This window comes from Hevea brasiliensis, chromosome 4, assembly GCF_030052815.1.
Source record: "Hevea brasiliensis isolate MT/VB/25A 57/8 chromosome 4, ASM3005281v1, whole genome shotgun sequence".
Lineage (NCBI taxonomy): Eukaryota > Viridiplantae > Streptophyta > Magnoliopsida > Malpighiales > Euphorbiaceae > Hevea > Hevea brasiliensis.
This window is the reverse complement of record NC_079496.1, coordinates 8,678,833-8,694,253: the sequence shown is the minus strand read 5'-3', so window position 1 is coordinate 8,694,253 and position 15,421 is coordinate 8,678,833. Positions and strand designations below refer to the sequence as shown.

The 15,421-nt window shown below is 39.9% G+C and overlaps 1 protein-coding gene and 1 long non-coding RNA gene across 2 annotated transcripts; both read right to left on the bottom strand.

The window, feature by feature from the left end:
- Window positions 1-2,638: 2,638 nt before the first annotated feature.
- On the bottom strand, window positions 2,639-3,097 carry LOC131179367 (uncharacterized). Its single transcript, XM_058146188.1, has one exon. It carries the CDS (start codon window positions 3,095-3,097, stop codon window positions 2,639-2,641), a length of 459 nt encoding a protein of 152 aa, XP_058002171.1.
- A 10,680-nt stretch (window positions 3,098-13,777) lies between these two features.
- On the bottom strand, window positions 13,778-14,866 carry LOC131179524 (uncharacterized). Its single transcript, XR_009148426.1, has 3 exons — window positions 14,594-14,866; window positions 14,334-14,491; window positions 13,778-13,885 (listed from the first exon to the last, which is right to left on the bottom strand). It is a non-coding gene; the product is annotated as an uncharacterized LOC131179524 (long non-coding RNA).
- Window positions 14,867-15,421: the final 555 nt, after the last annotated feature.

Genomic DNA, 15,421 nt, shown 5'->3' with positions numbered 1-15,421 from the left:
CTTGAGGAGGTAACATGTAACCTCATCAATGAAGCCATGTAGATAAGCATTATTGATATCAAGTTGATGTGTTGGCCAAGCTTTAGCAGAAGCAATTGCTAAGAAAAGTCTCACAGTAACCAATTTGGTTACCGAAGAAAAGCTCTCTGTGTAATCAATTCCCTCCAATTGGTTGAACCCCTTTGCCACTAACCTGGCTTTGTATCTATCAACCGAACCATCAGGCTTGTATTTGATACGGTATACCCATTTTGAGGCTATAGGCTTCTTATGTGTAGGATAGGGGACTAATTCCCAAGTTTGGTTTTTCTCCAAGGCATCTAATTCCAACTGCATTGTTGCTATCCATTTTTCATCAGTATTTGCTTGCTCATAAGAACTAGGCTCGTGTATCATAGACAGTGAAGCAACAAAACTCATATGTGAACTTGCACATTTGCTATAAAATCATTAAACCAAGAAGGCTTATGAGAAACTCCAGAACTTTTTCTAATAGCTACTTGTGATGGGGAGGACTGATATGTGCTTGGAGTAGACAGAGGGACAAGTGATATGTTTGTGAGGGGTATGTCTAGATAAGTGGATTGTTCTATAGAGACAGAATCTTGTGACATAGAGGGAAAAGGAGATACTTGTGAAACAGGAGTAAAAGAATAGTCATCTGTCACAGACAAAGGAAATACAGCAGAAGGATGAGATGAAATATGCTTAAAAGGAAATATTGACTCATGAAAGACAACATCCCTTGATATACAAATGGATTTTGCAACAATGTCATATAATTTGTAACCTTTATATCCAAGGGAATAACCTAGAAAAACACATTTGATAGCTCTAGAATCAAGCTTAGATTTTTGGGGTTTAACATTTGTGGTAAAGCAAAGACAACCGAAGTTTCTTAGGGAATGATAGTTAGGAGTATGATTGTGCAAGACCTCATATGGTGATTTCCATTCTAGAACAGAACTAGGCAACCTATTGACTAAATAAATAGCATGAAGAATGGATCACCACAAAACTGTCTAGGCAACCCTGATTGAAACATTAATGCGCTAGCTATTTGCAGCAAATGTTTATGTTTCCTTTCCACAACCCCATTTTGTTGGGGTGTATAGGTAGTGGACTTTTGATGTATGATACCAAAATCATGTAACAAGGATGTGGTGTTTGTGCTTAGGAATTCTGAACCATTGTCTGTTCTAACATATTTGACTGTGGCATTGAAGTAATTTTGAACCATTTTGAGAAAGACAGATAAGGTATGACAGACCTGAAATTTGTTTTGAAGTAGATAGGTCCATGTAGTTCTACTATAGTCATCTATAATAGTGAGAAAATATGATGCACCAGTAAAGGTTTGAAGTGAATAGGGCCCGCATATGTCTAAATGAAGAAGATAAAAAATACAAGGACTAGATATAGTACTCTTAGGAAAAGGTAGCCTTTGTTGCTTAGCTAATGGACAGATATCACACACAGTATCTGAATTCTTGCAGTCAATATGTGGAATGTGTTTGAGTTTTGAAATAGATGTATGACCGAATCGGATATGCCACAAGGAAAAACTGACTTTATTTGCATTTACAGAATCACTTGCATTACCAAAACTGGAAAAGGAACCATGTAAGTTTCTCAATACAAAATTGGACTGAGATTATTGCAGCAAAAGACTCAGAATTAAGCTTGTATAATCCTCTTTCCAGTTGTCCCACAACAATCAACTCCTTAGTCCAGAGGTCCTGTATATCACAATGATCAGGATAAGAGGTTATGTTTAAAACCAGGAATATGCAGGACATTTTGCAAGGTTAAGTTCTGATGCAAGGTTATATTACCAAGGTGTTTAACAAATTTTGTACTACCATCAAGTAAGAATACAGGATTTATAGTAGTGATAGGTCTGAGGTTATGCATGATGGTTTTGTTAAGACACATATGAGCTGAAGCACCAATATCTATGATCCATTCTTCCAATCTATGAGAGCTGCTAGAAGCTGACGCTTTATTAGAAATATTACCTACAAAGCCAATATATTCAACACAACCTGCCTCTTAGATTTGTTTACCTTTCATGGCTTTGAATAGTTCTTGTTGAATAATAGAAGTAATGGTAGCAGTCAAGTTTTCTTTATTTATAATAGATCCAGAAGATTCTGAATCAGCCAACTCATCTACAGATTGCGTAGCAACATTAGCTATCTATTTCCCTTTCTTTGTTTGTACCAATTAGGGTAACCAACCAATTTAAAACAAGATTCCTTCAAATGGCCAGGAGCCTTAGTGCTCACAATATCTATCATCCTTCTTGTTACCTTCTTTCTTTTTGTACTGTGATTTGGTTCCTGCACCCACATTCTCCTTCTTAAACCCTTGAGTCTTAGCTACCATAGCCATTGAACTTTCTATTACTTCTGTTGCGATTACATTCACTTCTCTTTACTTCTCTACACTAAGAATCATTGAGTATGCTTTGCTTACTGTAGGAAAAGATTCCTTGAGTAGAATTTGATTCCTTATATGATCATATGAACTATTCAAGCCCATCAAGAATTGCATCAACTTATCACTATCAACACTTTCACTTATTTCTTTAGATGTGCCGCATGTTCAAATAGGCAAGGGTTTCAAGAATGCAAGTTCATCCCATAGTTTTTTTTAATTTGGTGAAATAAACCATAACTGATTGATTTCCTTGCTGAAAAGATTCTATTTCTCGTTTGATCTGATAGATTTGAGGACCATTACTACCCCCAAACCTTTGTGAGAGATCTTCCCATAATTCTCCAGCAGATGTGGTGTAAATGAAGGCTTCTACAATTTCTTTTGAAATAGAATTAAGAAAGGAGATTACCATGCTGTCTGCTTTGATCCACTTCTCGTAATAAGGAGAACTCTCTTCCGACTTATCATGTTTTCCTGTGATAAAACTCAGTTTGTCCTTGGCTCGAAGAGCTATCATCATTGACCTACTCCAGATAAAGTAGTTGTCACCGGTCAAAGGGGAACTTACTAGAACCATTCCTGGTGAATCAGAGTTTTGTAAAGCCAAATGATCTTTCTGGCTAGCATCTGCAACTCTCTCATGAGCATCAGCCATGATTAAAATCAATCAATACTCAGAACAAGAGAGAAAACAAATTTGTAAGCAGCGAATCACAAATATGATCATGAGGAAGTGATCGATGCTCTTATACCATGAACAAATTGAGAAATTAATCAAAGAACCAAAAACTGAAATGGGAAAGAAATAAGAACTTCATTTCATTCAAAATCAAGATACAATCAATCGTCTGTAACTTCTCAATATATATAGAACTATTTACAGTTAATCAAAAACTGATTCAAGAAGCTTCTATGACAGCAATAACAAATTGATAACAAACCAACAAATCTTCCCGTGCTAAATCACTCTGTTTTGCTTGCTGAGGATGTTTCACGTTTCAATCTTCTTCTGCGCAATGGTTCAATTTTCTCTACGGTACGTTTTACTTGACTTTATAAAACTTTTCTTTCAGCTTCAATTTGCACTGTTTCACTTTTGGTGGTGCTGCACATTTTCTGTTACCGTGACAACTAGCAGCACCTTTTCTTTGACCTGACTGTCGCTCCAATTAATTGTTATATTCTTTCACAGGGCCAAACCCATTGGTTCGATATTTACATAGCACAAAGGGATAAAGATAAATGCCCTCATAATTATTGTTCTTAGATTATAAAACCCACAGGCCCATGTTTGTGGAATGAAGAGAAACAGATTTACAGTGATTGTTTTGCTTTGAATAGTTAAGCCTTGATAGCCCAGAATTGTGCCAATAAATGAATGAGTGAATAATAATAATAATAATAATAATAATAATAATAATAATAATAATAATAGATTGTTGTCATTTTTCAAGGATTTGTTTTGCAATTTCTTTCACATTTATGTGTTATTTTCTAATTGATTTTTTTATTGAATAAATCTAATAATTTTATTGATTTTTGAATTCTCGGTTGAAAGCTAAAATTATGAAGAGCAATAATCTTTAATTTTTTTCCTATTTTTTTATAATTAATAATAAAATATTGTAAACATGAAGTTATTTATTTATGAAATCAAGTGGAGTTGAAGTGGTCAATGGATCATCAACGGCAAGATACTCCACTGTTATTAATAATTTAAGATGCAATTAATTGCTAAAAAATTTATAATATAATTATAAAGAAGAGTTAAGTTTGAGATTTTTTTTCCCATTTACCTTTTTTAAAATTAATTAATTAAATTATTGTATGATAATTATATTTAGTAATTATATATTACAACTCTTTAAAAAATGCAGAAACAAATCTAATGTTGACTTTTCTCTTTAAAAAAAAAATAAAATTAATGGATAGACATTATCTTTAATAATTAGGCATATTTAAAAGAAAAATTAATTATTAATTTTTTATTAAAATTCAAATATGCCTTGATGCTTGGTTCTAATTTAGAGTGTATATTTTAAAAGAAATTAAACTGTTAGTTGTGATAATAATTGACGAGTCATGATAATAGTTGTTGAATTTTGAAATTAAACATATTGGTTGACAAATTATCAATAATTAAATACTAAATTTAATTACAATAAATATATTTAAAAATATTTCACTAAATGATTTTTTTTTTTCCTTTTAAGTAAGTGTATGTTTGAATATTATGTTTTCAAATTAAAAATTATGAAATCTCATAATGAATAATAATTATATTTAGTAATTAATATTTTTTTATTATTTAAATTTAAAAGATCAAATTAATTAAGAATTGTATTTAAAAAATTAAATTATATAATAATTATATATTACAACTATTTAGAAATATAGAAAAAATTGTAATAAATAAATTCAATTAAAAATTATCACTTTGCATAAATGTAATAAACTTAAAATCTTATCTCTTCATAAAGTAAGAATAGAACATATATAAAATTAGCATATGTATTTATTGAGTATAATTAAATATTAGTCTAATTAACTCTGAGTTACTTATTATAGTATTTGTAATAATTAAATAATTTGTAATTTATATATACATAATTAAAGTACTAATAACTTAATCTTAATTTAAAGAAATTGTATAATTAACTAATAAAAGATAGAGAGAATTTAATGAAATTACTTAGTATATATATATATAATTTTTCTAAATAATATAGCATGATTAATATTAATCGAAATAATATGTCACGACCCAACCTATGGGCCGGACCGGCACTAGGACCTGGGCCAGCCTAAAGCCCCCGAGGCCCGTAGTAAGCCTTAACTATTCATTTACCCAACTCTAAGGCCCATTTGGGCCCAATATCAAGAAAACAAACGGACAGAGTCCGGCCATAAAATGGACTTTCCAACGGGGAGTTTTCAACTCACCCGACCTGTAAACACAATAAACAATCCATTGGGGAGCTCAGCTCACCCTCCACATACTCATCAACATAATAATAAATGGGAGCTCAGCTCCCTCATCCAATCCATCAAACATGCATATCATTATACGTTTACAGGTCCAACATGATAATAATATTACAGACCATAATCAAATAAATACTTCTAACACATGCGGAAATTCTAGGAGTTAATAAAATCACACAAACATTGATGAACAACCTGCGAGGAAAGGGAGCAGGTTAACTTCAAAAATATCCTCCTGTGGCCTGGAAAAATATTGAACAGGAGTGAGCGTTCGACTCAGAGAGTAAAATATCAATTTTAACCATAATCTCTATAACTATTTAAATCTAATGCACCCTGTAGAGTGAAATGCAACATCCACATCATTTTCACATCATAACATCAAAAAGGTAATTTGGAGCACTCACGCACCCTGTAACATCAATCATAATATATGGGAGCTGATCCCCTATCTGACTCTCTTAAATCCAACTCAGTGCCGTGAAGAACTCATTTCGGACTTCCACTTAAATACCAAATCGGGGTCCCAGTGAAGAACTCAAGCCGTGTCTCCCGAAGGACCGGTCCCAATGAAAAACTCAAGCCGTGTCTGCCGTCCTATCCATAGTCCACACCACATCACACGCACGCCAACGCACGCTGCTGCTCCAAATTACCACAACAACATACATGGCACTTTAACATTTATCAATGCATCAAAAATCGTGCCTAGAGTTTAACTACATAAATATATGCATATAAGTGATGCATGGGCATGCTGAACATATAATAATATCGAAATTACAATTAAAATTAATATTTTACTCATAGACTTGACGGTGATCACTGAGGCGGCTGGGCGGAGGAAGAAGGCTGTCCCGGCTCACCTGACAATTATATTACATTTATTTAATACAATCTGACTCAATACAAGCAAAGAAAAGACCAATTACGTCCTAAGTCGTGCCGAAAATCCGGCAGAGTCCCCCCTATACCTAGGACCTACCCAACCTGCAAAAGGGCTAAAAACGCACTTATATATTCACAATCCATATATCAACAGTTCAATCATATCACACAGCCCCTCCTGGGCCCATCAAATCAGTCATCCATCACAATATGTAAAATTTCAATTTAGTCCTTATTATTGATCATTTTTGCAAAAACTGCTCAAACAAGCTCTAAAAATTATAAAACTTTGCCCCGCGGTCCTTAGCAATATTACTAAGCTATTGCAAAAAGAATCGTAATTTTCTAAGCTACCACGAATATTTTATGGATTTTTAATCCTATTTAAGCACTAGAAAATTACGAAAAAGCAAGGTTCGGGTTTACCTTTGCCGATTCCGACTTCGGGAACGCGCTCGGGACGTTTAACAATGGGGGGCTAGCCAAAACCTCGATCCAATTCGGGGACTTTTCCGTGTAGCAGTGCATGCGGCGAAATTTGCAGACCCGGTCAACTGTCGAATTTCCGCGAATCGAGGATACCTACACGAAGCCCATAATACGGGGGTTAGTACATAAATTTTTCAGAATTTTCTAAGCTCATTAAATGCTCGGAAAAACACTGCGAAATTCCGTGGGACCACCGAAAAACGGTGTCGGAAAATTTTGAAATTTATGTCGTTGCGAAGCTCTCGACGAATGGAGCGTGCTGGTGGCCTCGGTTTTCTCGTGGGATTCACGGTTTTTGAGAAATCTAGCCCAAAAGTCGAAATTGGCTAAAATCTTCCCGAGCAAAAATCGGACAATCCGCTCAATGGATTTCGGCGTTCTTGGTGTCTATGGAAAGCTCTCGCCGAGTAGATGATTTTGGACACAAGACCCGGTCCAATTGGTGGCCGGATCGGTCGGATTTGGCCGGAGAAGTCGAAGCGGCGCGCGCGCGCGCATGGGCGTTTTCACGAGCGTTTTTCCGGCCGTTCGGGCGTGTGGCCATTGGGTGGCGCGCGCGCTGGCTGGCTGGTGAGGCTGTGGCGGCTAGGGCGAGAGGAGAAAGCGAGGAGAGAAGGGAGAGAGCCATCGCGGAGAAGAAAAGGAAGAAGGAAAAGGCGGTCAGGTCGGCCGGTCCGATCCGATCGATTCGATTCGGCCGGTTCGATTCGAAATACAAAATTTTAAATTTTTACTCTGCCTCGGGACCGAAAACGAGGTCCAAAAATTCCGAAAAAAATTTCATAAAACTCAGAAAAATACGTAGACTCCAAATATATTTTTAGTTTTGCCACGTGGTCTTTAAATTAATTTTTAAAAATCCTTAAAGTTTATATTTTCGAAAAATCGAACCCGATTTTTAAAATCCGAAAAATCTCAAAAAAATTCCTAAAATTTAAATAAAATTAAAATACCAAAAATACTCATAAATAATAAAATTTTGGGGTGTTACATTCTTCCCCCCTTACAGAAAATTCGTCCTCGAATTTTTACACAAGGCAGAATAAAGTACATGATTATACATTGAACAAGTAAGGGTACTTGCTACGCATGTCCCGTTCTGACTCCCAGGTGCACTCTTCCACTGACTGACTCCTCCACAAAACCTTAACCATAGGGATCTATTTGGATCTTAGCTGTTTTACTTGGTAGTCCACTATGGCTACAGGTTGCTCCTCAAATGTCAAGTTCTCTTTTAGCTCTATCACATCCGGCTGCAGTACATGAGAAGGATCGGGAATGTATTTCCTGAGCATGGAGATGTGAAACACGGGATGAACGTGAGAAAGGTTGGGTGGTAGCTCCAACCGGTAGGCAACTGCTCCAACTCTATCAGTAACCTCAAAAGGTCCAATATACCGAGGTGCCAACTTGCCCTTCTTTCCAAATCTCATGACTCCCTTCATTGGAGAAACCTTCAGGAATACATAGTCGCCCACTGCAAACTCCACATCCCTCCGTGCAAGTGCATAACTCTTACGCCTCTTGAAAAGTCAGTTTTCAATCGTTCACGATTAAAGGAACTACCTCAAGTGTCTTGCACTAGGTCTACATCATGCACCTTCGCTTCCCCCATTTCTGTCCAACACAGAGGAGACCTACACTTTCTTCCATATAATGCCTCATAGGGTGCCATCCCTATGCTGGAGTGGTAATTGTTGTTGTAGGAAAACTCCACCAAAGCTAGCTGCTCATCCCATTGACCTCCAAAATCCAAGACACTCATGCGAAGCATGTCTTCCAGTGTTTGGATTGTCCTTCAATTTGTCCGTCTGCGAGGGTGGAAAGCCGTACTGAAGTTCAACTGTGTGCCAAGTGCCTCCTGCAACTTTCTTCAAAATCGAGAAGTGAACTGGGGCCCTCTGTCAGATATTATGGAAGCAGGAACTCCATGCAATCTGACTATTTCTCGAATGTAGAGTCGAGCATATTGTGCCACAGAGTAGGTAGTCTTTACAGGCAAAAAGTGAGCTGATTTGGTCAGACGGTCTACAATTACCCATATCGAGTCATATCCTCGCGTGGTACGAGGCAACCTTGATCCACAAAATCCATAGTGATCATTTCCCACTTCCATTCAGGATAGGGAGCTCTTGCGGCTTCACGACGGTCTCTGGTGTTCAAACTTCACCTTCTGACAAGTCAAGCACTTGGACACAAAGTCTGCTATGTCTCTCTTCATGCCATTCCACCAGTAGCTATCTTTCACATCATGGTACATCTTGGTGGAACCTGGGTGGACACTGTACAGTGTATAGTGTGCCTCTCGCATGATTTCATTCCTGAGGTTGTCCACATCGGGCACACATATCCTAGAACCTTGTACTAGGGCACCATCATTGGCAAATCCAAACTCACCACCTTCACCTTGCTGTACTCTTTCTATGATCTTCATCAATTGTTGGTCTCTGTGCTGGGAAACTCTAACTCTGTCCCTCAAGTCCGCCTCACCAAAAGTGAGCCAACAATACCCCCTCATCTGAAAGATCTAGGATTAAACCTTGATCCATCAACTCATGTACCTCCTGAATCAATGGTCTCTTCTCTACTGAAATGTGCGCCAAACTGCCAGAAGATTTTCTGCTCAAGGCATCTGCTACAACATTGGCCTTCCCAGGGTGGTACTGGATGGTGCAATCATAGTCTTTCAGAAGCTCCATCCATCTCCTCTGTCTCAAGTTTAAGTCCCTCTGTTGGAAGATGTACTTTAAACTCTTGTGGTCGGTGTATATCTCGCACACTTCACCATACAGGTAGTGTCTCCAGATTTTCAGTGCAAAGACTACAGCCGCCATTTCCAAATCATGGGTGGGTAGTTACGCTCATGCCTCTTGGTGCCTTGAAGCATAAGCCACTACATTTCCATTCTGCATCAAAACACACCTAGGCCAACTCTGGAGGCGTCACAATACGGTGTATCCTTCACCACTCACAGTAGTGTCAACACAGGCGTGGTTAGACACTCCTTAAGTTTCTGGAAACTCACCTCACAGTCATCTGTCCAAATGAATGGAACATTCTTCCTGGTCAACTTAGTTAAGGGAGCCGCTATCCTGGAGAAATCTTGTACAAAACGCCTATAGTAGCCAGCTAAACCCAGAAAACTTCGCACCTCAGTGACTGTTGTAGGCCTAAGCCAATCAGTTACAGCTTCAATTTTCTTGGGATCCACTTGAATACCGTCTCTAGAAACCACGTGTCCCAAGAATGAGATGCTTTCTAGCCAAAATTCACATTTCGAAAATTTGGCGTATAGCTGGTGCTCCCTCAAAGTCTGCAACACCATCCTCAAGTGCCACACTTGTTCTTCCTCGGTCCGAGAGTATACCAGAATGTCATCTATGAATACGATGACAAAACGGTCCAAAAATGGCTTGAACACCCTGTTCATCAAGTCCATGAAGGCTGCTGGTGCATTAGTGAGTCCAAAAGACATCACCAGGAACTCATAATGACCATATCTTGTCCTGAAAGCCGTTTTGGACACGTCCTCATTCCTGATTCTCAATTGATGGTAGCCTGACCGCAGGTCTATCTTGGAAAAGAATCTAGCTCCTTGGAGCTGATCAAACAAATCATCGATCCGAGGAAGTGGATACTTGTTCTTCACAGTCACCTTGTTCGGTATGCATAGTCGATACACAACCTCAATGACCCATCCTTCTTTCTCACAAATAGAACAGGAGCACCCCAGGGTGAAGTGCTCGGACATATGAAACCCTTGTCCAAAAGCTCCTGTAGTTGCTCCTTCAGCTCCTTCAATTCTGCTGGTGCCATCCTGTAAGGTAGCATCGATATGGGGTTTGTACCCGGCACAACATCAATGCAAAACTCTATTTCCCTTCCTGGTGGCAACCCTGGAAGCTCCTCTGGGAAGACATCCATAAATTCTCTGACAACAGGAACATTTTCCATGCTGACACCTTCTACAGATGTATCTCTCACCAATGCCAAATACCCTTGGCATCCACGCCTCAACATTTTTCTAGCACTAATTGCTGACACCAAATTATACGGAGCCACGCTCCTGTCACCATCAAAGCTAAACTCTTCCACACCAGGTATGTGGAAATACACCTTTTTGTTCCTGCAGTCTAAGGTGGCATAATAAGTTGCCAACCAATCCATCCCCAAGATTACATCAAAATCCATTACTGGTAAAGGAACCAAGTCTGCTGGGAGGATCTTTCCATCCACTACCACTGGGCTACCCGGAAAAACCATATCTACATCTATGTTGTCACTAAGTGGGGTAGCTACTGACAAAGGGCACTCTAAAGTTGTGGGGTTTCTACCCAACCTCATGGCAAACACAGGGGAGACAAATGAGTGCGTAGCACCCGGATCTATCAAAACACGAGCCTCATAAGAACAGACCAGAAGAATACCTGCCACAACTGCATTGGAAGCCTGAGCATCCTGGTGGGTCAGGGTGAAAACCCGAGCTTGACCCCTACCCTGAGTGGCAGAACCTTGATACTGACTTCTACCTCCTGATCTGCCTCCAAATCCACGTCCCCCTTGTCCTCGGCCCTGTTGGCCACTGAACTGACTGCCTGCCATGTTGGAAGTACCCGGATACAACTGGCGAGGAACATTAGCAACAGAACCCTGTGACCCCATCTGTGGCTCACTGAAAACGGGGCATTCTCTAGCAAAGTGACCTGGTTGGCCACACCTGAAGCATACTCCTGACCCCATCAAACAAGGTCCTGAATGTGCTCTTCCACACTGTGCACACGGTGCCAAAGAGGATCCTGAACGAGCGCAGGCTGCAGTACCACACTGTTACCCTTTCTTTGGATCCGCACTGCAGTCCGAACCCTGGATTTGTGTCTAAAACCACTCCTCTTATTCCTGCTTCTTCCTCTGTAAGTAGTTTGGCCACCACTATCCGTAGTACCCATGTGGGGAACACACAAGAACCCTGCTCTGTTTTCTTTGCTCTCCATTGTCATCCACGGCATAGCTAATCTCAATCATGCAGCTCGATCAACCACCACATCAAAGGCGATCGGACATCATGGCAGGTTGCATATCTCTGTCAAGCCCCTTTAGGAATCTTTTCACCTTCATAGTCTCTGTGAATCTTCTTTGTAGGGGCATATCTGCTCAATTCGAAATTGCAGCATATTCATCTCTGGACTGCCATTCTGTCTTAAGGCCTCAAAGGCCCACCGCTTCGATCTCTGAAGCTTTACGCATAAACCGATTGATAAAAGTTCCTGGCCCAGGCCCATGTCAAACCCTCCATCCAGGGTAACACGGAGTCATTCATCCATTGTGTAGGCATGGGCGCCATGACGTCTTGCATACACTCTATCAATCTTTTATCAATCAGCGTAATTACATTCTGCCTATCTGCGAGAATCCAAAAAGCGATATGCATCGTCGACACATCATAGGTACTGTGCACCAACTTCTTGAAATTTATGATCTGCTTGTAAGATTCCTCTCTTGGTGCGGTGGATGCTCTTCTTTGTGGAGGGTGGACCATGTCTTTGTGCCATCATGTCGATGGTTCTCTGAGACTAGCTAGAGTAGCGCCATGGGGTCCATGGGACCACTGTGCCATGAAAGATCGTTCTGAGCGTGGGTAGGCTGCTCTTCTACTAGAGCATCTCTAGGACTCCTACCCGCCTCCTCGGGCGGCGCCTCATCTGTCTTGACACCTCGTCGGGCACATCTGTTACAGTGCGATGGCGGCTCTCACCTTCTACGCATTTTCCTGAAATTCAGCAGCATTAGCCCACAAAATTCAAAACTGCACATTGCACAGCTCTATAGACTCATATTTACACACAATATATGAAGCAGAAACTAGAAGCAAAGATGACAATGCAAGACGAATATGGACCCTATTTTTCCGCATGTGACACCTAGTAGACTCTTCCCAACACTTTAGACAACTTTTCCCTAAGAATCTGGAGCCTAAGCTCTGATACCACATTTGTCACGACCCAACCTATGGGCCGGACCGGCACTAGGACCTGGGCCAGCCTAAAGCCCCCGAGGCCCGTAGTAAGCCTTAACTATTCATTTACCCAACTCTAAGGCCCATTTGGGCCCAATATCAAGAAAACAAACGGACAGAGTCCGGCCATAAAATGGACTTTCCAACGGGGAGTTTTCAACTCACCCGACCTGTAAACACAATAAACAATCCATTGGGGAGCTCAGCTCACCCTCCACATACTCATCAACATAATAATAAATGGGAGCTCAGCTCCCTCATCCAATCCATCAAACATGCATATCATTATACGTTTACAGGTCCAACATGATAATAATATTACAGACCATAATCAAATAAATACTTCTAACACATGCGGAAATTCTAGGAGTTAATAAAATCACATAAACATTGATGAACAACCTGCGAGGAAAGGGAGCAGGTTAACCTCAAAAATATTCTCCTGTGGCCTGGAAAAATATTGAACAGGAGTGAGCGTTCGACTCAGAGAGTAAAATATCAATTTTAACCATAATCTCTATAACTATCTAAATCTAATACACCCTGTAGAGTGAAATGCAACATCCACATCATTTTCACATCATAACATCAAAAAGGTAATTTGGAGCACTCACGCACCCTGTAACATCAATCATAATATATGGGTGATCCCTATCTGACTCTCTTAAATCCAACACAGTGCCGAAGAACTCACTCGGACTTCCACTTAAATACCAAATCGGGGTCCCATCTAAGAACTAAAGCCGTGTCTACCCCGGCGACGTGGTCCCAAGAAGAACTCAAGCCGTGTCTACGTCCTATCCATAATCCACACCACATCACACGCACGCCAACGCATACGCTGCTGCTCCAAATTACCACAACAACATACATGGCACTTTAACATTTATCAATGCATCAAAAATCGTGCCTAGAGTTTAACTACATAAATATATGCATATAAGTGATGCATGGGCATGCTGAACATATAATAATATCGAAATTACAATTAAAATTAATATTTTACTCACAGACTTGACGGTGATCACTGAGGCGGCTGGGCGGAGGAAGAAGGCTGTCCCGGCTCACCTGATAATTATATTACATTTATTTAATACAATCTGACTCAATACAAGCAAAGAAAAGATCAATTACGTCCTAAGTCGTGCCGAAAATCCGGCAGAGTCCCCCCTATACCTAGGACCTACCCAACCTGCAAAAGGGCTAAAAACGCACTTATATATTCACAATCCATATATCAACAGTTCAATCATATCACACAGCCCCTCCTGGGCCCATCAAATCAGTCATCCATCACAATATGTAAAATTTCAATTTAGTCCTTATTATTGATCATTTTTGCAAAAACTGCTTAAACAAGCTCTAAAAATTATAAAACTTTGCCCCGCGGTCCTTAGCAATATTACTAAGCTATTGCAAAAAGAATCGTAATTTTCTAAGCTACCACGAATATTTTATGGATTTTTAATCCTATTTAAGCACTAGAAAATTACGAAAAAGCAAGGTTCGGGTTTACCTTTGCCGATTCCGACTTCGGGAACGCGCTCGGGACGTCTGACAATGGGGGGCTAGCCAAAACCTCGATCCAATTCGGGGACTTTTCCGGTAACGGGTCTGTCTGGCCCGAAATTTGCAGACCCGGTCAACTGTCGAATTTCCGCGAATCGAGGATACCTACACGAAGCCCATAATACGGGGGTTAGTACATAAATTTTTCAGAATTTTCTAAGCTCATTAAATGCTCGAAAAAATACTGCGAAATTCCGTGGGACCCACCGAAAAACGGTGTCGGAAAATTTTGAAATTTATGTCGTTGCGAAGCTCTCGACGAATGGAGCGTGCTGGTGGCCTCGGTTTTCTCGTGGGATTCACGGTTTTTGAGAAATCTAGCCCAAAAGTCGAAATGGGCTAAAATCTTCCCGAGCAAAAATCGGACAATCCGCTCGATGGATTTCGGCGTTCTTAGTGTCTATGGAAAGCTCTCGCCGAGTAGATGATTTTGGACACAAGACCCGGTCCAATTGGTGGCCGGATCGGCCGGATTTGGCCGGAGAAGTCGAAGCGGCAGCCTTGCGAGGCGTTTTCACGCGTTTTTCGTTCGGGCGTGGCCATCTTGGGTCAGGGCGGCTGCGGCGCTGGCTGGGCTGGTGAGAAGTGGGCGAGAAGAGAGAAATGAGGGAGAGAAGGGAGAGAGCCATCGCGCGCGGGAGAAGAAAAGGAAGAAGGAAAAGGGCCGATCCGATTCGACCGGTCCGATCCGGTCCGGTTCGATTCAGGATACAAAATTTTGAATTTTTACTCTGCCTCGGGACCGAAAACGAGGTCCAAAAATTCCGAAAAAAATTCCATAAAACTCAGAAAAATACGTAGACTCCAAATATATTTTTAGTTTTGCCACGTGGTCTTTAAATTAATTTTTAAAAATCCTTAAAGTTTATATTTTCGGAAAATCGAACCCGATTTTTAAAATCCGAAAAATCTCAAAAAAATTCCTAAAATTTAAATAAAATTAAAATACCAAAAATACTCATAAATAATAAAATTTTGGGGTGTTACATAATAATATTAATTATTTATTAATTATACTATAAAAATATTAAAAAA